General features: G+C 40.4%; 1 protein-coding gene across 3 annotated transcripts in view; it reads left to right on the top strand.

Annotated features, from left to right (window-relative positions):
* Positions 1-24031, top strand: part of TDRD5 (tudor domain containing 5) — a 41182-nt gene extending 17151 nt beyond the window's left edge. For all 3 annotated transcript variants that reach the window (XM_075182298.1, XM_075182297.1, XM_075182296.1), the window contains exons 9-16: positions 1420-1631; positions 5787-5999; positions 12658-12724; positions 12822-13022; positions 14382-14540; positions 15524-15694; positions 15817-15997; positions 22731-24031. In XM_075182298.1, the coding sequence (XP_075038399.1) occupies positions 1420-1631; positions 5787-5999; positions 12658-12724; positions 12822-13022; positions 14382-14540; positions 15524-15694; positions 15817-15997; positions 22731-22963 (1437 nt within the window). In that variant the 3' untranslated portion in view covers positions 22964-24031. The remainder of the gene's footprint in view (positions 1-1419; positions 1632-5786; positions 6000-12657; positions 12725-12821; positions 13023-14381; positions 14541-15523; positions 15695-15816; positions 15998-22730) is intronic.
* Positions 24032-25247: the final 1216 nt, after the last annotated feature.

Genomic DNA, 25247 nt, shown 5'->3' with positions numbered 1-25247 from the left:
TTTCCAATATTATTATCATCTTTTATTTATAAAGCGCTGACAGTTTCTTCTGTGCTGTACATTGAGGGGATCATGACATAAATAAATTATACAATGACATGAACCACAAGGTAAAGTTGGCCCTGCCCAAATTAACTTACAATGTAAGAGGTGTGCATATATGATTACTGTATGTTGAGATATGAGCTAGTATTAGATAGAGAAGTATTTCTTGGATAATAATAATGAACCAGCTTGGCATGTGACAGTAAACTGGTTTGACTGAATTCCCTGTGTAATGAGCTCTAGAGAGGGTGCAGTTCAGGTTAATGTAAATGTTATCGTTAACTGATTGTATAGAGCTGTTGGTAGGGTAATAGTGGAGTGTGTATGGGTTGTTTTTTGTTTTAGTTTTTGTTTTTTTGGGTGTGGGGGGGTTAAGGAAAGAGTGACAGCATAGTGCTAAAATTGTGTTTTCTTTGAGTGTTCAATTGTAATGTGCATTTTATGATAGCAGTTTTTTATACAGTATGGGTTGAAGTGTAGGATGGTAAGGCTGCAGTTTATTGTAGATTTTGTTAGTGTGATTTACAGATGTAGCAAGCATTAAATTACTCTAGCATTCAGTTATACATAATGTACACCAATCTAATTCTTTCTCGCCTGTGACACCACTAATTGCTGAGTTGGTTAATTAAGAGATGTTCTGGGAAATGTAACAAATTCTTATGTTCATGTGCTTATCATATATGGTGATCCTCAATACATGAATAGGGAGAAGGGCAATCCCCCATATAAAACAAATGTCTCCTTTGTATCAGTTAAGTGATTTATTTTTTTTATTTCTATTTATTATATTTACAGATTATACAGAATTCTGTATTATAAGGCTGTGATCTCAATTGACCTGAGTTTCCTACTATAATAAAAGGAAAATTGTAATAAATGTCACTGTATCCCTACAGCTCCTCCCCCAAAAAAACATAAGCAACTCCAGTGCTAGACATCATTGGGTTCCCCTGTCATTCAGCAGTGTGGGTTCCGGGTAATAGTTAAGAATCAGGACCCAATAGTGGCACCATTTACACCCTAGTTATCCCAGGATAATAAGGTTGAGGTCACTCTTATTCCTTCCCCAGTACGCTAACTTTGTGCACTGATTTCGTTTATACAGTGATTGGGTGGCCAGAAAGCCAGTAATGGGTTTTAAAATTATCAATGGAATGTAACGGACAGCCCAGTTCCTGTTATTGGTCCATGTGCTTATGAAGCGGATGTAAATGTATACTTCCGCTCAGAGCACATGCACGCCTATGTAAATATATTGAAATCGAACAAGAAGAGGCACCTTCATATATGAATATTAAAATAAAACTTACTTGCATATTTTTTCCAAGTTTAAACTTATGTAGTTGATGTTCTTTTTCTCTACTCTTTCAGTGGAGACCTCTGGACTTGCAACTACCTATCTTACAGCACGAGATCCCACCTGATGCGGTGAGAAAGCAGAAACTTCGTTGTTTATCTCGTATGAAACGTGGTTTCATGATTGGGGTCTTTGTGGAGAACATAATTTCCCCGAGTGAGTTCTATGTTCGGTGCTACAGCAAAGACACCTCTCAGAAGCTGGAGGACATGATGATAGAGATGAGGTGGGAAGTCACTTACAATGTTCAAAATAACATAATCTAAAACAAAATTGGACCTATACATATATGAAGATTACATACTTCAGCATAGTTGGGAGATATGTTTCTCTCTAACAAATAGCACAGCAATTCTAAACCGCATTTCCCTGATCTTTCACTCCATAGCCACTGCACCCACTATGAACACTAGGTACCTTACTAGTAAAGATAAGTCCTGTTGTCGATCTACTGATTTTTCCTGTGGCGCGCCACAGGTTTTATAAACGGGGCTAATGGTCACTGAGAGCCTGCTTCTTCTCCACACCCGATAGTCACCTGACACGTTTCTATAATGTAACTTTCTCAAATGTATTCAGGGACCGCAGTGTTCTGTGTAAGAATGTGTACCCCTCTTCAAGGGTTTATCTCCACTATTTAATTCGCTAATTGTTGCAAGCATAATAAAGGCATCTAATATCCCACAAATAATATGTTCATATAGATACATAAAATATATAAACTGCTAACAACAATTATTATAAGCGCTCCTGTTGGGAGAAATGCACTATATAAATAAAATTATTATTCTTATGAAGCCAGTTCTTTGGTACGTCGTCAACATAAAATTAATTCCGTAATAATTTTAAAGAACAGAGAGGTTGATTTCTATTAAATCCTCTTCTTTCTCATATCTTATTTATGAGATAAGAGGCCCAGCATGAAGTGTACATGCCAGAACGGAGTAGCGGGTACCTATGGCTGGCTGAGTGAGCTGGTAAGAATATAGCACCAACCAACCACAGACTAACTTACTACATAGCCTCTGTGAATGCAGAATCACTAGGAAGAGAAGTGATAAGATAAATTGTTAGTTTCGTCTCCTCTTGTTCTCCACACTTTGGGGCTTTGTTAGTACAAAAGCTGGAGATCGAAGTAACGAGTTTATGAACCACAACAAGAACAGGAAAAACCTGAACAAGAGCGTAAAAGGGAGGGTGCCCAGTGTCCCCCACTGATTCAGAGAAAAGGATATAATGCAAGTACAAAAATCAAATTTTCTCTTTCATCCTAGGGTGACATTGGGGGCGTCCCAAAGCTGTCCCTGAGGGAGGGTACGTTCTAATGCTGTGCGCAGCACCTTACATTCAAAACGAGTATCTCTGGACACAAAGGTGTTAAACCTGTAGAATTAAATGTGTGCACTGTAAACCAAGTGGCTGCACTTCACAGCTGCTCTGCAGAAGTACTGTGCTGCACTGCCCAGGAGGCAGCCACAGACCTAGCAATATGATGAGCCCTCACATTCTCAGGCACCTGCTGCTATATAAGCCTTTCAGGTTACCGATGTAATTCACCTGGTAATCCACCCCTGCTACAAGGCTGGCCAGCCCCTCTTTTGGGTGTTGGAGAACCAGAAGTTCCTTTGTCCGGAGGACCACTTCAGTCCTATTGACATGACACCTGAAAGCTCTGGCAAGAGCTGGAAACCTGGAAATGACCTTGGATTGGAAAGAAGGATTTTTTCCTAAGGACAACCCTGTCCTTGTAGAAAATGAGAAAGGGAGTCCTACATGAAAGAGCCCACAGCTCAGAAACTCACCTAGCTGTAGAGCCATGTCAAGAATTTGAGATCCACCGATTCCAAAAGCTCAAATCGATAAACCTGATGCTAACTACTTTGCACCATCAACTCCCAGGGAGCCATGGAGGAGTGTACATGCTTTACTACTTGTACGAAAGTCTGTACCTCTGCTAATTAATAAGGAAAATATCCCAGCAAACGGATAAGGCGTATGTTAGCAATATTTAGGGGTCCCTTGTCCGGGAGCAATAAATATTCACCTTGTGGTTTAACCACCATCATGTCGATGTCCAGTTGACCCCACCTGTCCACCAGCTGCTGCAGAACGTCTGGGTGTAGAGACCACTGCTCCTGCTTGCTGACTGATTAAAATCAGCTTCCCAATTGTCTACCCCCAAGATGAACGTTGTTGCTATGGCCGTTACATTTTGTGCCACCCAACGCGTGATTTGACCGGTCTCCTTCATAGCTGGTGAACTCCTGGTGCCTCCCTGGTTTCAGATTTGCCATGGCGTTGTCAGACTGGACTTTCACTGCCCTTCCTCTTAGGAAGGGCTGAGCTCTTACCAGAGGCTGATTTCCAGTACGTTTATTGGAATCCAAAGTCCCTGAAAATGCTACTGAATGATGACTACCCCCCAGTCCCTGAGATTAGCATCCATGGTAAGCAGGGTGCAATCCCATTTGGTGAATGGGCAACCCACGTTAAAGTGATCAGTCTTTAGCTACCAAAGAAGTGACCCCTGGGAGACAGTCTGATGCACTGAGTGGTCAGTATGACGGGAGACGTGTTTCACTTCAAAATTAATTAGTTCTGTGACTCCCTGGAGTGAACCTTGCGAGAACTGTACCACCTCAAAGGTGGAGACCATCTTGCCTAACATACAGAAGTGCACTGACACCAGACTGTAGGTCAGGAGGGACTTTACCAGTCCTTGCTGGGAGAGGATCTTGTCATCTGGCATTACAACACTCTGAAGGTGAGTGTCGAACAGCAACCGCAAGATGACCATCTATTGGGAAAGAATAATGTTAGATATTTTAAAATTGATGATCCAACTGTGTGATTCCCAAGGTCTGTGTCGTCTCCTGGACATAGACCTGAAGCAAGGTCGGAAAAGTCCCCTTGATCATGAGTCCTGTAGGGGACGATAGGCACACTCCTGGATCTCAGTTTGGCTGCGATCACTGACATAATCTTTGTGAAAACCCTCGGAGCTGTGGATACAACGAAAGACCGCTCCAAGAATTGGAAGTGTTGGGTCTGTACAGCAAACCTTAGGGGGAACTCATGCCCCTCCCAGATTGGAACATATAGGTAGGCATCCTTGAAATCTATGGACACCATAAATCCCCAATGTTCAATGCTGTTGATTACAGAACTGAGAGATTTCATCTTCATTTTGTCCACCTATTCAGAGATTTTAAGTTGAGGATGTGCCAGAAGGACCCATTTGGCTTCTGTACCAAGAAAAAATTGAAGTAGAACCCGACGGGCCCAATGTTTTATTGGCTCTCCTGGAAAACCCACGGCGAAGAACTGTTTTGAGGTCAATGATGTACCCTGTTGACACGATTACCTTGATCCAGGCATCGGTAGTAGAATTAAACCACCTGCCTCGGAAAAGCAGCAAATGGGTTCCCACCACAAGGGCCCCCAGGTGGGAAGCTTGCCCGTCATGCTGATAGTTTGTCTGCCAGCTTGGGAGCTGGACATCTAGGTGCGCAAGCTGGTCTGTCCTTCTGCTGCCCCCTGTGAGGTGCGGATGCCTGATCTCTGGAGGACTTCCTTACCTTGCCTGGCCTCGAGGACTGGGAGCATTTGCAGAGAGAAAAGAACTCTATTCCCCCCACCCCTCGTCCCTGTAGCCACTGACATTTTTTTTTTTTCAAGCTCTGGACTGAAAAAACCCTACCCCAAGAAAGGTAGGGACTCGAGTCTTTTTGGACTCAAGTCTGCCTGCTAGCCCACAGTCAGTCCTCTGCATACGATAGCCCCACCCCATAGAATAAAATGTTTTCTGCCCAAAATAAAATAAATAACTGGTAAGAAGCTCCTCTGGCAGCTATGAATAAACAAGTCCTGCTAGCAGCCAGTGGGTGTATAGAGGGGGAGGAGCTTGCACTTTTTTCAGTTAATTTAAAGTGCTCAAGCTCCATTTCATCTTGCTCTCCATAATCCCCCTAGGTTGAATGAGAAATTATATTGTTATCAATCGTGTCCCTTTAAAGTCCACATGTTGTCTAAACAATGTGGAGACAGCCATTCTGAGCAAATATTCATAAGGATGAAGATACCCAAGCAACAATGCTTTTTACTAACTTCCATGTCCCATAGTATAATACAGATATAGTGTCTCTGAAAATAGGAAGGAGAAAACATGTAACAGTAGAAAGCACTTCATATTAATTTCATGTAGCGTACCAAAAGGTATATTTCAAAATCTGTTGATTAGATTACAGGGTCCAAGAACACTTATGGTAGAATTTTATTAATTTGGTCAAAGATTTGTTATTGTACACTAATCTCTCTAGAATTGAAAATATATATTTGGCTGCTCTTGTGTGAAAATGTATCAGCTTGTTTTGCCTTTTAGATGCTGCTATTCAAATGAACATGTGTCCAGTCGTTATGTGGTGCCTGATGATTATGTCTCTATTGGGGAGATCTACGCTGTCAAGGTGGCTGGAGATGTGTGGTGGTACAGGGTAATTGTCCACATGGTCATCAGTTCTGAAGAAGTTCAGGTGTACTATCCTGACTTTGGCAATGTAGCCACTGTAAAAAGATGCTGGTTGCGATTCCTCAAGTAAGAAATTACAACGCTGCTAGAAATTTTTAATTGGATCACCATGTCTTGTGTTACTTTTTTGTACTTTGTACAGTGCTCCCATTCTCTACCTGCAGCTTACCAAAACTGGCAAAAGTGCTAATATGGGGATGATAGAAAGTAAATGAGATCTCTAAAGCAGAACATGTAAGTTATGTAATGCATTACATAAATCTATTAAACACCAATTAGTATTACTGAACTGTACTCTAATATTCTTTTTCTGCACCCCAAAAATATATTTTAAACACAAACTTCCTGTGGCTACTAGGCTTCATAGGACCTTGATGAAACATGGCTGCATCATTCAACCAGAAGTACTTAAATGAAAAATCCACCTGGAGTTATTTGCTTCCCCCATAAGTGGGTGTAACGTACCCAAATGGTCTATTCTGTAAATATTAATACTATCCTATAGTTTCTGCTAGTCATTGGGGACTAGTAGTTTCGAATCCTCTGTCGCCTGGCAGCGCCCGTCTCCATGAAGAACAGAGACTTCTATAACATCTTGAGAGTGTATTTAACCAGTAATAAAACATAGGTAAAAAGTTCACAAAGGGAAACTTGGCCTTTCGGCCAGTGGATCCCAAATTTTCTCCGTTTGAGGCACCCTTAGGGTGTCCATTATTTTTTCAAGGCACCCCTAAGCCAAAATAATGACTAAGTAGTTCCCTGGCTTATTTACCACCGGCCCTGGCCGCGGCACCCTAGGGAGCAGTTTGAGAATCACTGCTTTAGGCTTTTGTTATCTTGGCGCAGATGTCGTCATGTGGATCAGCCCCGTGAAGCATATTTCAGTTTTCAATTAGTAATGTAATTGAATTACTTTTATTCTTGTTTACAGTAGACACTTTTTTGTTATTCCATATAATAAAGAAAAAATTGGAGACTTGCACAACTTATACATGTTTAATAATTAGTTTGTAGTACAATCTCTCAGGCACAAATAGGCCTTATTCTTATATTATAAAAGTTATTTAATTTATATAAGAAGTATTATTTATACATTATAAATGGGAGGCAGTTAGCTGCTTGCAAAAAAGGATTCTGCAATTGTCTGCAAAATAAATATGAGAATAGGTAAAATAGGCAGAGTAATTATCAATAATAATGCTCTGGTTCAAGAATGTGATAATAAATGTTACATTCTATTTATTAACTAATACCATTAATTAGCATACAAATATAAAAATTATATATAACAATCATTAAAACAACAATTACATTGGGTGTTTACACAGCTTAATAGTTCAGGAACCCTTCAGATTGGTATAATTTTCACTGACTGAACTGTGTTTAAACTCTCCCCCTGATGCTTCAGGACATGGAAAAATGTCAATGGCAGATAATGGGACAATATAACAAAGTAAAAATATACAAGCATCTAGAGATGTACACGTTCAATGCAATATTTGTTGTCTTAAACAATGCTGTCATAATAAAGGGGGCAGAGGTATAAAGAGGCAGCACTGTATTTACTTTTCCTCTTTTTTTTTTTTTTTCATTCATCCAGTCTTGGGGACACTGCTACCATGGGTTGTATGAGGGGAGCGTGGAGTTGGCACTTAACTAGTTAAGTTTTGTTAAATGTATAAAGCTGACCCCTCCCCTCTGCAACCCCTGTAGCCCATCAGTTTTAGATTAAGTGCCCAAAGAGTTGGGCTTACTTCTTTTAGCTAGCATAGATTTGTTTTATTTTATCCTTTTTTTATTTGTTTTTTACTATGGCTATTTTTTTTATTTTTTTCTCTTTAAAGTATCCAGCTAGCGTGCACTATAAGAGAGTGCATGCTTCCTCTTTATACAGCCGTACTATAGCGATTGCTGCAGACTTATTAAATGAAGAAGCTGCAGCTTAAAATTGTTAAAATTAGAGTTCCATACACAGGAACTTGGACTCTTATTGGAATATTATTAGTTGCTCTATAATTCTATATTCTATTATTAATAGGGGTATATTAGTACTGTTGTGCATTAATATATATTTTCCTATTATACTTACACTCTTATCAATTGGTTATTACAGGATACTTCTTTTGACTTCCTGTCATGGATTAGTTGTGTCCTTGTATCTATGCCAAAAGCTTTCCTGTGTAACTGCATTGCATACTGCTACGTTGTGATGACACTATATCCTATTCAGAAACATGTCTGACAAGGGAAAGGCACCTCTTGCAAAATACTTTACTTGTTCAAAGTGTAAAGCTAAGTTACCTATTGGACAACAGGACCTGGGGGCGCTCTGTATTGACTGGGACGCAGGGGTCCAGGCCACGCAGACCCAGGTTGGTGTACCGCCTCTCATGGAGGACCCGGCATGGGCATCTTCTCTGGCGCAATCTGTTGCAACGTTCAACTGCTTGCTTGGCCAGCGGAGATACTAGTGGTTGCTGCAGTTCTCCCATCCACATCAGTAGCTTTTGACCCCCTGTGTCAGTCACCTTACCAGTGACGGCCGAGGCAGTGGATTTTTAGGCCGGCTGGCACATCATCCTCACTCACTATCCCAGGTCCTCCTCCTGGAGAACCGGCTGGTCAGAGGCCTAGATCAGTAGAACGGTTTCTTGGACTCCCCAAGACCTATTCCGTTAAGAAACAAACGACACCGGTTCACGCATCCTCTTCTGTCCCTCTCGCATTCCGAAGGATCATCAGATGAGGAGGAAGAACTCTTGCACGATTCTGATTCCGCACAGGCAACAGACCTGGAGGAGTCCCACAGATATCGGGGTATTGACGACCTGGTTTTGGCAGTACGTCATGCCCTAGAACTTTTGGATCTAGAGGAACCTGATCATGGTGTTTTAAAAAAAAGATTAGAAGACGCGCGATTCGTTTCCCTCCATCAGCTGAGTTAACTGAGATCGCAGAAGCAGCTTGGAAACAGCTGGTCTGTAGATTTACTATCCCACTGAAATTCATTGCTCTGTATCCTTTACTGGAAGAGGATCTGGCCCGATGGGAACAGATTCCAAGGGTGGGTACTCCGGTGGCATGCTTGGCTCGCCACACTACTATACCAGTGCTGGGCGCCCTGGAAGATGTCACCGACTGCAAAGGAGAGGAATTTTTGAAATCCATGTAGGGGCAGGCACCTCCTTCAGACCCTTGTTTTCATCTGCATGGGTCGCAAAGGCAATGGAGGCATATGATGACCAGTTGGCAAGACTGCAGGACAGAGAATTGCTCTCTCTGGCCTTGCACCTCAAGAAGGCTTCAGGTTACTTATATGAAGCGGCCCAGAACGGAGCCTCAATTTCATCCTCTATATCTGCATCAGCTGTGGCAGCTAGAAGAACACTCTGGTTGAGGTCCTGGGATGCAGATACTAAGTTAAAGAATTCGTTAGAAACTTTGCCTTACTCAGGTACAGTTTTATTTGGTTCTGAATTAGACAATATTATTTGCCAGGCCACTGGTGGCAAAAGTACCTACCTTCCGGTAAATGTACCTAAATCTAGAACTCCAAGATTTGGTTCACTTCGGCAGCCCTTTCAGGGGGGGAGGCCTCCTGTAGAGGCCAGAGCGCTTGAGAACAGGGGGTCACTCTCATAGAGGTAGGTCTTCCTACTCTTCGAGACGTCCCTCACCCAAGCTTCCAGAGAAGCCGAAAGCCCTGACTATCAGCCACCGCTTCTCGCGGGAGTGGGAGGACTTCTGCTTCTGTTCAGGGATCAGTGGATGGCGTCCCCCAAAGACTGTTGGTTTCGCGGCATCATGACAAGGGGCTACATAATAGATCTTGCACATCCAGTCCCTCGTCTGTTTTTATTTTCAACCAGCCTACCCCGGGATACAGAAAGAAGACAGGCGATACTTCATTGTTTCGCCTCTCTTCTTTCAGCCGGAGTCATCGCCCCTGTTCCTGGGAACCAGAGAGGACAGGGGTTTTATTCCAACCTCTTTTTGGTTCCCAAGCCGGATTGCTCATTCCAACCCATTCTAAATTTAAAGATTCTAAATCTTCACCTGCGGGTGGACAGGTTTTGCACGGAGTCCCTTCAATCTGTAATAAATGGGTTGGAAGCAGGCACATATATTAGGTGGTGCGAAAGGAGGCTCTGCCACATGGCTTCCTTTCACCTGCCTCTCTTTCTTGCTTTTCTCCATGATGGTTTGGAGGCAGGACTTCGTTTAGCTTCTTTAAAGGTGCAAGTCTTGGCTTTCTCTGTATTTTTCCTTCTTCGACTGGCGGATATGCCGGATATATGGGCTTTTTTGCAGGAAGTCCAGAATATACAACCACCATATGTTTCACCCACTTCACCTTGGGATCTAAAGTTGGTACTCCAATATGCTGCAAGAGCCACCCTTTGAACCCTTGAAGTCGGCAGGTTTTAATTTTCTATTGTGGAAAGTTATGTTCCTTTTAGCTATTGCTTCTGCTCATAGTTGGGAGCTCTTTCATGTAGAGAACCTTTCCTTGTATTTCATGATGATTGGGCGGTGCTCTGTACAGTCCCTTCCTTCCTACCAAAGGTGGTTTCGGGATTTCATATAAACCAGGAAATCGTAGTTTCAGTGTTCCAAGAGGTGTCGTCGTCTTCTGGACCTAACTATGGAGTTCCTGGAGGTGGTCAGGACCATCCGAATTTATGTCAGGAGGACAACTAATATTCGTAGGAACAATTAATTATTCGTTTTGTTTGATTCCCATAAAAGGGGATGGCCAGCTTCCAAACAAACAATTGCCAGATGGCTTATCTCAACCATTAGGCAAGCGTATGTCCAGTGCCAGATATGATTGCAGCCCATTCCACCCGTTCAATGGGGGCTTCTTGGGCGGCGTGGAATGGTGCCTCAGCGGACCAGCTTTGTAGAGCAGCCACCTTGTTCTTGGTCCATACATTTACTAAATTGCATTCTTTCAGTATCCTCGTCTTCGGACGCTAATTTTGCCCATAGTGCTTCACAGGCAGGGCTGTCAGGGCGTTCCCTCCCTTAGGGGGGCTGCTTTAGAACGTCCTCATGGTAGCAGTCTCCCCCAGATTTAATGAATGAGAAAATAAGATTTTTATACTCGCGATAAATCAGTTTCTCTGATTTCATCTTGGGGGCACTGCGTTCCCTCCCTTCTGCTCTTCTGCTGTGTGTTCTCGGATTGTTTCACTTCCCTTCCTTGGGACTTTATAACTAAACTGAGGAGCTACAGTTGTTGCAGAGGGGAAGGGTCTGTCAGCTTGATACATTTAACAAAAGTTAACTAGTTAAGAGCCAACTCCCCTCACACAACCCATGGATGGAATCAGAAACGGATTTATCGTAAGTATAAAAATCCTATTTTTTTTCTTTCTCGTGTATATGTAATGGAGTTGTCCCTTGTTATGATTCATGCCTTCCTCTCTTCATATAAAGACACCCGGCTGCAGTTTGTTCTTTTTGTCTGCCATCTTTGGCAACTTACCAGCCCTGACATGCTGGCTGATAGGGTGACTGTTAAAATATTTTCGGCATCTTCCAGAATAATGTATACCAACATAACGTACAAATCTGTTAAATCAATCTGTTACAAGATTCATTACAAACTGATTTCCAGACACTGAGAGCTCTTTGCACTTCTGCTAGTAAATTATTGTAATCAACAGAATCGACAACGGCATTTCCGATCGTATATGAAGACCGTTCTGTTTGTGTAAAAAAAGAAACAATTGATTTAATTAATATCATCAGGAAACCAATAAGTACTGTACTTAATGACTCTGAAGGTTACCCCGTTATTTTTTATAAAGACTATCTATACCAGAAGGTCATTTGTTTTTCTATTTATTATTTGCAAAATTTAATTAGTAGCAACACAGAAATATATGCAAAGTAATTTGGTATGCCACAGGCGCAGGGCTGGCTCCTCAATGGGGTGGAGGTACAAGCCGCAATGAACAAATGCAACAATTCTGTTTCTGGGTGCTGATCACATTTATGAAATGCAGTTTTTTGTGCTTTTATTAAGTGTGGTGAGCGTCATGTTTGCTGAGCACGTTTTCTCTTGTGGGATTTCAATGTTAGGTTTGCATACATGATTAAACACTAACCTACAATGTATGAAAAAACCTTTCTCTTTTTTCGGTGGTAATTGTTAAAACGATTACCACAATTCCGACACCGTGGACACCTACAAATAAAAAGCAAATTTAGGAAAAACCGATTTCAATATAAATAGACTTTTCTGAAAACCAATGCTGCACATCTCTGATGGCCCCAGCATGCTGACCGCAACCGATTCCGAATGAAGAGGTGTCCGGCGCTACACTTTGACGTCATTGCGACTTGGAATAATGTTAATTTAGGCGTCATTCCAAGTCGCGATGATGTCAAAGTGTAGCGCCAGACACCTCTTCATTCGGAATCGGTTGCTGTCAGCATGCTGGGGCCATCGGAGATGTGCAGCGTTGATTTTCAGGTAAGTCTATTTTATATTTAAATCGTTTTTCCCTAAATGCGCTTCTTATTTGTAGGTCTCCTCAGGGTCGGAATTTTCACAATCGAAAATCTGTACCCAACCCCTCTTTTTATAGGTTTATTTTTCTGATTCTATTGATTATTTGTGATCCTTTTATTACCTGTAAATGTTTTCTGCTTCACTTAACTAAACAAATATGTTCAGTTAATGTTTTGTTTTCTGTTTTTTAAATATTTTTAGGGCTTGCTATATGAACCTACCTGCCCAGGCAGTGCCATCGTCATTAGCTTTTGTGAAGCCTGTAGAGGTAATTAATGAGGTGCAAACTGCAGCTCTGTATATTACCAAAATCATACTGTGATGTGTGATCTTTTCTTTTGCAACAAGTATTACTTTGCTTGTAGGATCGGTGGTCAACTGAAGCTATTAAGTGTTTCCAAAAGCACTGTACTAGGGGCCCTTTGGTTGGAGTGGTGCTTCAATATGTATTAGACCAGTTGTATCTCTTTCTTTGTGATACTTCATCTGAAGAAGACCTTTACTTGCACCAGCTTCTGATGAATTACAGACTTGGCAGCATGGCCCAAGAGCCTGGATTTTACAAGGCAAGTGAGATAAAAAATGAATGAGGAAATACACTTCTACGTATATACACAGTATATAGATGCACAAATAAACATACTTAAACAATATGCTTAAGAGTTTTTTCTGATCAGTATACATGTTTTTGGAATGCGCCCACATTACCTCTGTCCACTCCTGTGATCTTCTGTGAAAGCAGTGTGTGTTCCATCTTATCTCCACACACGGGGCCTGATTCATTAAGGCATGCATATTGAGCGCAATATATGTTTTTTTTTTTTAAAGCGCACGCAAATATGTATGGCCAAATTCAACAAGGAGCGGATGTACATGTGGTGATGAATACGGGTGTTGGTCTGCTCTGCTCTATTAGACAAGACACTGCAGGATACAACCAACACAAGTGGAATATAAAATCACAAAAGAACACTCAGGAAAAAAGTTACATGTTAATAATATAGCCAAAATTATTTTTATTTTATGTTTTCCCATGGAAAACATTTATTAGGATGTTATTAATGTCTACTGTACATAAAATAATTTTTTTCAGTGGCTCCTGATTACAAACACCTCTTCCATGACTTGTTACCTCCCTGAAATTGTAGGCTGTAGTAAATGTCCCTTGCACTTGAAGATGAATTCAATGTGGCTGCATTCTGTGGCGTATGGTCCGGTATTGGGTATGCACAGTCATTTTGCGGATTGTATGCACAAAAATTGACATTTACATCCCTTAATAAATTGGGCCTTCATAGGCAGACTCGCACATTGCAGAACATATTTTGCAGTAGTCCGAAGAGTGTTTTTGCTTAAGAATATTTTTTTCAAAATATAAAATAGATTGCATTTACCGCTAGCTTTTTTTTTTATTTTTATTCCCTCCTGTTTAATGGAGAGTGTGCATGTTTCTGTTAGTACACACTATGCATCTGTGCTCTGTACATAATATTTAGACGGTACTGTATTCCATTGTTCTGACTAAAACAACATTTTAAGGTGTGCCTGTGCACTACTACTGTTTAATACAGTAATTTTTGCGCTGATTGTTGCTCGTAACCCTCGGGGCCGCAAGCAAAGATCCGGGTTAAAATTACTGTATTAACGGCGATACTATTAGTACAGCGTTATTGTATGTTAACGTGGCCAAATTGAAATGGCCCCTTAGAAGCCATAGATTTTTTTCCATCTTGATAACTTTTGGAATTCTTCCTTATTCACAGAAATAAAGTGTTTTGTTTTATTCTCGTGGTTTTTTTTTTGTTTTTTGTTTTTTTTATCTATCAACACTCTAGATGTAAAGTAAATGGCCATAATGTTGTATATTCTTTGCAGAGTAAACTTGGATCACCACACTAACAGAAAACATCTCGCTCTTCTTGCAGAATTCACAGAAATGTAACCCATTTGTGCACTACCTATTCCAGTATTCAGAGCAGCCACTAGAAGATTTACAGGATGCTCCAGTGCATACTAACACCTGTATGGTGGAGCCTCTAAATGACCAGGAAACCCTGCTGCAAGACACTTTATCACAAACTAGAGTATGTGTCACTTATATGTGCCATGTTTAATAAAACGTGTATAGAGTCAAGTGACATTCATTTAACTAATATACACTGCTGAGATTAAATCCTGGTTCCTTGTTTTGGATACTCCTGATGATGAAGTTGTTCTTCAGACTAATATGTTGACATGTGTGGCTTTAAATTTCATGTGAGCAGCATTATATAGTCTTATACAGCGTGTAGTGTCTTGTGTATTCATTTACAACTGAGATAAATACATTACTTTTTACATATATAAAGTAAAACATAGCAGTTTTAATTGATTGCTCACAATGTGTTAAACCTCTTCTTGCTGAAAACTGAATAAATAACTTAAATCCCCAAATGTATTATCCGGCATATTTTGTCTGTGCAGAATAGCCTGTAGTAGAACTCTCTGCAGGGCACTAAATGTCACTAATAACACTAACTTAATTCCCCATTAGTTGCTTGTTCATACTATGGATGCACCCAACCTAGGATTCAGTTTAGATTTTGGCCAAAGTTCAATTGATTTTAAACTTTGACTATTCTAGGATTCTAGTGCATAGAAAATAAAGCTAATTGTTCCAGGAGTTAAAATTACAAATAAACATTTAGGGGCAGATTCAATTCCCCGTGATGTTCTTTAGCTGTGCATTTTTACCATTGCTAAGGTAATTTTAACAAAGATTTTTGCTCAGAGTTGCGAGCAAAAATCAGCATTGAAATTTCCATAGTAACGGTAATAATGTGCAGCTATTACCGTAGTAATGGTAATAGTGTGCGGCCCGAGTTCTTAAGAATTGAATCTGCCCATTAGATGCCACTTTTAATATGCAGATTTTGCTTTGTCTTAACGTCAGAATTAATGATGGATTTGCAGAATTTTCAGATTTACCTTAAGTTATTTTAAAATATCTTTAAAGCTTAGCTTAGTTTATGGTTGAGTGGAGAGTTTTTGTACTGAAAAGGTTATAGATATTTCCATCTTTCTTCAGGTAACGGAGGAGGCAGAATCCGAGATGCCGTACTTAGAAGCCATTCCCACTGGTGAAGATATATGGGATGAGAATTGGTCTCTCTCAGGCAGCAGTACAGTATCTCTTCATGTGTCAAAGCCTCCTTCAGTAGACATAAATAAGCAACAGGAAGAAAAACCCAATGAAGAGGTCAGCATCTATTTGGTGACACAACAAGCCTTGAAGTTTGTTTTTTTTATCCATAACCAAAAATTCAAAGTGAGACTTGGACTAGTCAGTGTGAACTATACTGCTTTTGGTTTTCTTTACAGCAAGCAAATGACTTTGTGAAACCTAATGATGCAGATCGTCTGCCCCTCCCCCTGGAGGAATTCTACATATCTCTAATTGAGTCTAGGAACACATTAGAGAAGTCTGCCGTTCCAAATTCTCCACCAAGGGAAGGCGGTCAGATTGAGAAGATGAATCCACCTGCCACAGAATCATGTTATGGTAATATCCAATTTTATTTACTACATTAAGATATTAACAAAATCAGTGTATGCATGAATAAATACACCAAAAAGGAAAGCATGTCATATTACTTTATTCAGTATAGGGGGTTTAAAGAGCTTAACGGAGACCTTCAAGGGATAAATTTACATTTTATTCACCCCTTTCCTCCTTTTCCATAAATATATTCACAAATGCACATTTCTGAAACCTATTCTTTTCAGTGATCATATATTTAAGTTATTTCACTTAATTCTTTTTTAAAACATGTATTTTAATAGAAAGAAATTATTGTGGCACTAAATTAGATGTTTTCATTTGAATGCTAATCTAAAAGCATCTATTGTCAGAGAATGTGATCAGGGGATTATGGTTCTATTTTATGCCAGTTTAAATGATTCTATTTATACCTTGTCATTTCAGTATTCATTTTCGTTAAGTTATCCCTGAATTATTATTTGATTCTGCACATTTGTATCTAGTTTCATATTTTTCTAGTTTGCAAATGAAAAACATGACACTTCTGTTTTTCTGCAACACATTTATCTGAGCAGCAAGTGGTTTCCTTGTTCCTGATTATGTCCCATTCCAGTGGACACCTGAAGAATACCATTGTCACGAAGTTCAAGGGTGATCTTAGGATCCCCCTGGATCTGCCAAGTTTGGCACCACTCTACCCAAAGGCGCGGAGTCTTAACGGAACAGGTGATCTTAGCCAGGAACCCCCGCAAGAAGGTTATGGTCTTTGCAGCCCCATGGGTGAGCACCAGACAGACCCGCTTAGGAGAACAGATAGACTGTAACTAATGGTAACCGGAAACTCTGGAGGGACTGGAACAGCGTGAGGTCCAATACAGTTAGTCTGCGGATAGATAGCACTGAACTGTAGGCTGTACACGAGGAGGTGACACTAAATAGCGGGTAATAGAGTCACTGGAACAGCGTGGATTTCAATACAGATGGTCTGCAGATACAGCGTGGAGTAAACTACAATTATAAGAGCAGGGAAGTATGCAGGAGCATAGGGAGCCAGGTCCAACACCACAGTGAAGTGAGCACAAAGAACAGGCAGCTGATAGCTATGTCAGGTGCTTTAAATACCCCACCAATGAAGAGAGACCAATGGGAGACGAGTGGGAATATATTAAATAGAGGAATGGGTCTGCGGATGCAGTTGTTGAAATTTGGGTACCAAGGAGGAAGAAGTAGTAGCAGAATATTGATGATCAAAAGCTTGAGAAGGGATATGTAGAAAGAATTTGAGATACGGAGCGAAGCAGGAAGCTGTAGTTTACAGCAGACAGGGTTGATAACACGTAGACTCTTATAAGGTCCGATAAATCGGGGAACAGTCTTCATTGACTGGACTTTGAGATGAATGTTCCGGTTGGAGAGTCACACCTTGTCTCCTACTTTGAGTGCATGAACTGCCTGACGTTTCTAGTCCGCAAAGAGTTTATAGCAGTTGGAGGATTACACGTAACAACTCGAGACCAAATAGCAAAATCTCGAAGAAGAACCTCAACAGCAGGAACATGGACAGGTTGGAAGGCAGAGAATTTGGGGAGCGAAGGATGTAGCCTGTTAACCACAAAGAATGGGGTGGAAGAGGTAGACTCATGAAATAAGTTTTTGTTGTGAGCGAATTTGGCCCAGGGTAGGAGATCAACCCAGTTGTTCTGATTTGGAGGAAGAAAATATCCTGAGAAAGGTTTCAAGATCTTGGTTTATTCTCTCCGTTTGTCCATTAGATTGTGGTTGATAAGCAGAGGAGAAATTAAGCTGAACGTTAAGAATCTTGCATAAGGCACAGCAAAACTTTGAGATAAATTGGGCCCCTCTGTCTGAAACGATCTCTTGAGGACAGCCATGGATCCGGAATACTTATTTAATGAAATGTTGTGCCCGAACTGAGGAGGAAGCATGGCCCACATGAAGAATGAATTGGGACAACTTTGAAAAGCGATCCACCACGACCCAAATGGTGTTAAATCCTCTACTGGGTGGAAGGTCCATAGGAGTCAGGCGAGAAGACTTGTGTTGGGCACAGATGTTGCAAGCAGCCACTAATTCTTTGACGTCAGACCGGAGGGAGGGCCACCAATAGGTTCGAGAAATTACCTCATAGGTTTTGAGGAATCCAGTGTGTCCGGTAAATCTGGAGGCATGATACCACCAAAGAGAAACCGGAACAAAGTATCTTCCCAGGAGGAGGGGTAGGAGACACAGAAAGAGCTATCAAACACTTGGGATCCAGGATGGGATGCAAAGAAGGTGAATTGGAGTCTTGACTGGAGTCGAAGGTCCGGGAAAGAGCATCCGCTTTCTTGTTCAGATGGCCCGGCTTGTAAGTCACATGGAGGTTGAAGCGGGAGAAGAAGAGACGAGTGAACCTGACCGGGGTTGAGGCATTGAGCTGTTTGAAGATACAAGAGGTTATTATGGTCTGTAAAAATAGTAACCACGTGCTGAGCTCCCTCCAGGAGATTGCGCCATTCAGAAAGGGCCAACTTTATAGCCAGTAGTTCTTTATCGCCAATGGTATAGTTCCGTTTGGTTGGTAGAAATTTTTGAAAAAGAAGGCGCAAGGTAGGAGTTTGTTGGTTAGCAACCTTTGGGAGAGCACAGCACCTACTCCAACAGCAGAAGCATCCATTTCAAGGAAAAAAGGTTTATAGACCTCTGGTTGTCTGAGGATAGGAGCAGAGGAGAAGACTTGCTTAAGGAATAAAAAGGCCTCCTGAGCAGTTCTTGGTATCTGCTCTCTGTTGGGTGAGTGCTTTAATGGGGGCAATAATACTAGAATAATTTTGAATGAACTGTCTGTATTAATTTGAAAAGCCCAGAAATGCTGGATAGCCTTGAGACCAGATGGACATGGCCAATTCAGGATAGCGTGGCCCTTCTCTCGATCCATCGAAAGCTGGATCCCGAGATGATGTAAACCAGGAAGGGCATAGAAGTGGTTTCGAAGGAGCATTTCTCCAGTTTATAATAGTCGATTTCTTCGGATTCGGGACAATGCTTTTGCAACATGCACACGATGTCAATCAATATCTTGAGAAAAGATGATGTCCTCAAGATAGACCACTGCGCAAGAATAGAGGTGATCCCTGAATATCTCATTAACAAAACTTTGTAATGCCCCAGCCATGTTCCAGAGTCTAAAGGGCATGATGAGATATTCGTAAGGCCCATAGCGGGTGTTAAATGCGGTCTTTTATTTGTGTACTGCCCGAATGCATATGAGATTATAGGCCCCCCGAAGGTCCAGTTTGGAAAAGATTTAGCCCCTTCGACGTGTTAAAATAACTCGGTGATAAGCGGAATGTTAACCTTAGCTATAGAACCTTTGGCATATGTGATCTGCTACCACATGAACATCGGAGGCATAGGGATGGGAGAGGTCACAGACCACATAGCATTGTATGCGGATGATATGTTAGTCTTCCTGGAGGACTCGGATAGGTCCCCGACTCTCCTTTTAGAGGTGATCGAGGGTTTTGGTACTTTCTCGGGCCTTAAGATCAATTGGAACAAATCATTGGTGTTCCCACTGGGATGGCAACCTCCTCCATGTATCATGTCGGTCACTGCTGTGGACCTCCAGGTTCAAGTATTTGGTCATTTTGTTTACGACCCGGGTGTCTGATTATGTGGAACTTAATATTGACCCGATTACCTTAAAAATAAATCCCATACCTGGCAGAAACTCCCTCTCCCAGTTACTGGTAGGATTAAGATTCTAAAAATGGTTGTACAGCCGGAATAGATATATCCTCTACAACACTTCCCTATATACTTATGGCTACATGTGTTTAAAAAAATTAACAAGCATTTAATTTTGTTGGGGGTGGTGAGAGAGCGAGGTTATGCTTTAATACCCTATGTAGGACCAAAAACTCGGGAGAGCTTACATTTCCCAGGCTTAAAATCTATTACCCTGCTTCCCAGCTTACACACCCAGTTCTATGGCTTTACACATCCTGGGATACTGCTCTCGGGTACATTCTGGGCAAGCAGACGGACCCTTCCCTTGGACCAATACAGGTTATGCTAACTAGGCACGGTCCTGGCCGGGTCGCTCATATAATATGGCAGGCCTCTATGATTTGGTCAGTATCTCATGGTCTACTGGCGGGTGAGAGGTTGGACCCAGGTATTTCGCTGTGGCATAATCCTAACTTTAGGGAACTGAAGAAGTTGATGGGTAATGTGATTTGGAAAAGGGCTGGAATACATGTCATTGGTCATTTGTATACAATTGGTCATTTACAATCATTTGAACAGTTAAAAATATGTTTTTCAGTTGTCTAACTCACCAATCTTCCATTATTTGCAATTACATCATGCCCTGAGCACGCAGTTTCCAATGGGTTTGCCCCAAATTTTAGATTCTCCTGTTAAAAATGAATTGCGCTCTGTGGGTTCCTGTAGGACGATATCTGTTCTGTATGCATTTTTTGTTACCCCCAAGTGTCCCCGGGGGCCTGGACTTACTAAGAGCTCAATGGGAGGCTGATCTGGGTGTAATCACTGATAAGGAGTGGAGTATAGTGATGGGGACTACCAGAGATGCTACTTCTTGTCCCTGTTTCCAGCAAATACACTTCTACATGGTGCATAGAGTACATATGACCCCAACAAGGCTGTGCAGGATGGGTCGACATGATAGTCCTGAGTGTCATAGTTGCAGGGTCGCCCCTGGCACTTCCTGGCAATTGTTATGGACGTGCCCTGTTGTCCAGTCTTTTTGGGTTAAGATATGGGACTGCATCTCTTTCACGATTCCTATGTCCCTTTTTATTTTGTCCCATGGTCTGTTTATTTGGCACCACACTCCAAGACAGCCTAGGCAACCTGCTCTTTAAATATATATTTATTCTGACTTCCCTTGCAAAGGTGGTTATAGTAAGGAGCTGGGTGGTTTCAGACCCCCTAATATCCTCCATTGGACCAATCCGGTGACAGAAGTATGGAGGCACGAGCAGGTTATGTATGAAAGCCGTAAAACCATGCATAAATACCACAAGGTTTGGCACCACTAGTGCGAGTCACAATATGTTCTTCATCTTCACGAGAATGATCTCTTTGAGTCAAGAAATAATTAATGTTATATTTAGCTTCCAGGCCTGCATAGCTTTTTGTGCAGATTTGTTTGATATCTTAATTTGCTGACAACCTGTTGAATGTTACAGATTACAATTTGATAAGTTGCTATACTTTGTAATACTGTTAATGTACTGTGTTTGATCTACATGTTTATAATGGTTCACATGATCTTGTCTTGTATGGCCACATTTCATACGATTATATATATATATATATATATATATATATGGTAATTAGTTAGTATGTAGTAATTTGTTTTGTTTGTTGTGAAAATCTCAATAGAAATACTTTTATATTTAAAAAAAAAAAGATTGTTTGGAAAATAGTGTAGTTGCTGTGATCAAAATAAATTGATAGGATGAAAGTCTAGTATGGGGAAGACCCATATAAAGTGAACTTCAGTATTCCATGGAGAAGATAAGGAGTGCATGAATTAAAGTTTTTGCAATGTCTTGTGTATGACATGCATATTATGGATCTGTTTCTTCAGTATATGTAACAAGATTTGGATACAGATTGGATGGAGGGAACAAAGGCAGCTCTGAGATGACACCTAGACAATGAGCCTGAGTAGGGTTTTATGTTGTGTTGTCCACAGAAATAGAAATGCCAGATCAGTAACTTCTATTGTCCGATGGTGGAAAGATTACTATCTTATCCTAATCCCTAAACAATAAACAACACCCCCACTCTGCCAAACTTAAATGGTGTATAAGGGGGCATCTGAGCAGAAGGACAAATCGCAAGCTGATTGGCACTCCTGCTGCACCCTTTTCCTCTGGCATTTAATGACAAAACTTAACAAAATTAATTTGGGATAGAGATTGAAGTTCTGAAAGAGACTATCCCTGCATTTTCAGTGCTCGTTTTCTAGAGGGTCACTTGATTGCATATATACATGACCTTGCAAACTCTAGTCTCCCGTAGAACACAGTGATTACAGTGGGCATTAAATCGGTGGTTTTTCTTGTGACCCCTTAGCTGCAGGGCAACATTTTAGGCTGCATGTAGAGGTCAAGTACAACTTTCTCTTAGGAAGGATTAATTTGGCCGTAAGGGTATAGATACCCTAGACTAAGTTGCAATTGACTAGGAGTATCTTCAGCAACTGATGGTACAGTACCAGGCTAAAGAGGGCATCCCAGGATTGGATATGAGCTCAACACATAACAATAATATTAAACCTTGGCATGCCAGTTTCAGACAAGTTGGTCCTGCTACAGTTTGTGTAATTATCCCTTTTAAAGGGGATTAACAAAGTCTCAATGAAGAAAGTTTAAAGCTTTCAAAGTCTCATTGAAAGTGAATGGACCCATAGTAAATAATACTCTGCACCTGGTCTGAGAAGCCAATTTATTTGGAACTTAGTGAATTGTATTTGTCCCATGTTATGTGATTGTGTTGTGATGCAACATTGAAAAGCAGTACACTTGGACATAAGAGACATTTATGCCCAATAACCAAAAATGGTGACTGAGTATTTGCAGGTGTGTTAAAAGGAAAGAAATAATTTCTCACTTTATTAAATTAGCTCCATAATATACTTTATAGGGCAATACATCTAAAAGACAATGTGCTGGGGAGTGGGTTATAATCTGTGAACATGTTTTTCTTTCCACAGATCACAGTTTTCCTTTAAGCTCAGAGGAAATGCCATCTTTGGAAAATAATTTCATTCTGTTTGAAGAAACCTCAAGTCTGAGCCAAACAATAAAAGGGAGCAGCCCACTTATTGGATTTCAAAAGTTCCAAATTCCCAGGAGTTCAACGTCAGTAGCTCTTGGGCCAGCAGCTCGGTTGGCTGCTGCTCCTGGTAGCTTACTACACTGGTTTCCTGATCTTGGCAAAGTGTAATTGACTACCTAGAGTGGAAACATGGTTTACTAGCAGTCAAAAGGGAGATAGGATATGTAGACCGATCACTTCCTTTACTTGGGCCTGTTTTTCTGTTTTTGTTGGCCAGATGAGAGAACAGTTTAAAGGTTTTTGGTATTGGTTTTTTCTACATAATTAGAAATTTAAGTTTTGTGTATTTTCGTAAAAAAAAAAAAAAAAAAAAAAAAGCAACTTGCCTTTAAAATTGGTTACATTGGTTACTTTTATGTTTATTCTCTGCCTACTGCCATTTGTCATGATAGGCCACCAGTAATGCAGTCCACATTACTGAAATCGTCTGAAACACTGAAACAAAAGATGGTTCATCATAAGTATTTTGCTGCAGTACAGTGTAAATCTAACTGTATGTTGGTGTAGTTAAAATGTGCAGAATCGTATTGCTGTATGTAGCTGGTTGTTCACATGCGGTGTGTATATAGATACAGTTTGTGCCTGGCCATGCCATGTTTTTGGTTAAACACATGAAAATCGCATAAGATATTTTTGGGTGGAAAGTCAGTAGACATGACTGCAAAAGTGGCTTCTTGATTTAAATATAATAAAGCCCTATTTAAAAGAAGTAGATTGCTTTTAAAGTATGGGTTGAAGGTCGTAACTTCAGAATACAACGTAGCTCAGGGCCCTATGGCCCTTTCTCACAGAGTAGTGGCATATTTGTTTTAAACATTTGAGATAAGAAACTTCGTAGTTTCGACACATTATTATAGCAATAATTAGTTAGCCATTGTACTTAGTTTTATTTACCAGTTTGGATATGCTTGTTTTTTCTCAGAACTAAAAAAATACTATTTATAATAGTTCATGATCCTTGAACTAAAGGAATCATTTAAAACAACTAATAAAACCTATAGTTCTTGAAGCATCGGTGCGTCTTTTATGACTTTTTCCTAAAGACGTTTTTCTGGCAGTTGTGAAACATTTTTTCATAACCTTTTAACCTACTGGAAAATAAAACACATTCTTCTTGATGGACCTTTTCAAGCTGTGATATTGTATCATTTAAATAAAATAACAAACTGCATTTTTCCCAGTTGCCGCTTTTTTGGTGTGAATGAGCCCTTAGCTTTTGTGTGTGTGTGTGTGGTTTCTTCTCCATTTGTATTAAGCAAAATAACTTGTACATGTTTGGTTGCATTACTGACAATCCACTGATGTCTCCGATATAAGAAGCCATTTATAATTAGAGCATAAAGTCAGTAACTAGATCACATGGCCTTTCTACTAAATATGAGCTGGCTGTTTATCGATTAAATGTTTGCGTTTATAACAGAAATGTAAAGCACATATAATATTTAGCACTCCAGCTTCTATTGCGTGCAGCCCTGCTAACTCTCCCATGCAGCAATACTTCTTAACCACCTCCTCTCTATTGGTCAAAAGGAGATGTTCATCGAAATGATTTCAATATTGAGATAACAGGCTCTACTGCAGTTTGTTCGTTGATGCTCACAAATTGAGCCCACACCACGTCTACACTGTTCCGCACTGTGTACAGGGGCTTTATGAACTACCTCATTATTATTTTAATAGTTTAAATGATCATTCTCTCTTCTGGTATAGAATAGGAAGGTGGAAAGGTAAAATGAAAATCTTAAGTATAAAAATAAAGGGTCTAGACCAGACCTGGACAACCTGTAGCTCCCCACCTGCTGTGAAACTACAAGCCCCAGCAAGCTCTGCCAGCCAAATGCTGGCAGGGTATGCTGACACTTGTAGTTTCACAATAAGAGCCACGGATGAATAACTGATCTGTTGATTGAGACATAGGACGAATAAATGCTATTGGCAAAGGTTAATAAAATAATTGGCCATGAAAGAAGTTGGTAACAGTGAATTATTATTATTATTATTATTATTATTATTATTATTATATAGATATGTATTAAAATGTGTCCGTATAATATATCAACCTTAATGATGTCATCCATCATTAGATGCTGTCTTATAAGCAGTATGGAGTGGTGCACACAACTTCATATATCCATGAAAACATCCGTAGTCAATTTTGTAAATGATCAAAACAATCCTTTTATTATATAAAGATATTAACAAAATAATAAATTATTTTATTTTTGAGCCATCAAACAGTTAAGACTTTAAGACCGATTCACTCAGTATCCATAAACAGCAATTGATGCTTTTAAAAATGTTTGTTTACGTACATATTAACCCATGCGCAGTACATATTATTTATTAACATAATAATATTGTTATGGCAAGAACATTTATTCAAAATCTTTGG

The sequence above is a fragment of the Mixophyes fleayi genome, chromosome 8 (assembly GCF_038048845.1).
Source record: "Mixophyes fleayi isolate aMixFle1 chromosome 8, aMixFle1.hap1, whole genome shotgun sequence".
Lineage (NCBI taxonomy): Eukaryota > Metazoa > Chordata > Amphibia > Anura > Limnodynastidae > Mixophyes > Mixophyes fleayi.
The sequence above is the reverse complement of the archived record's forward strand: the minus strand, read 5'-3'. Positions and strand labels throughout refer to the sequence as shown.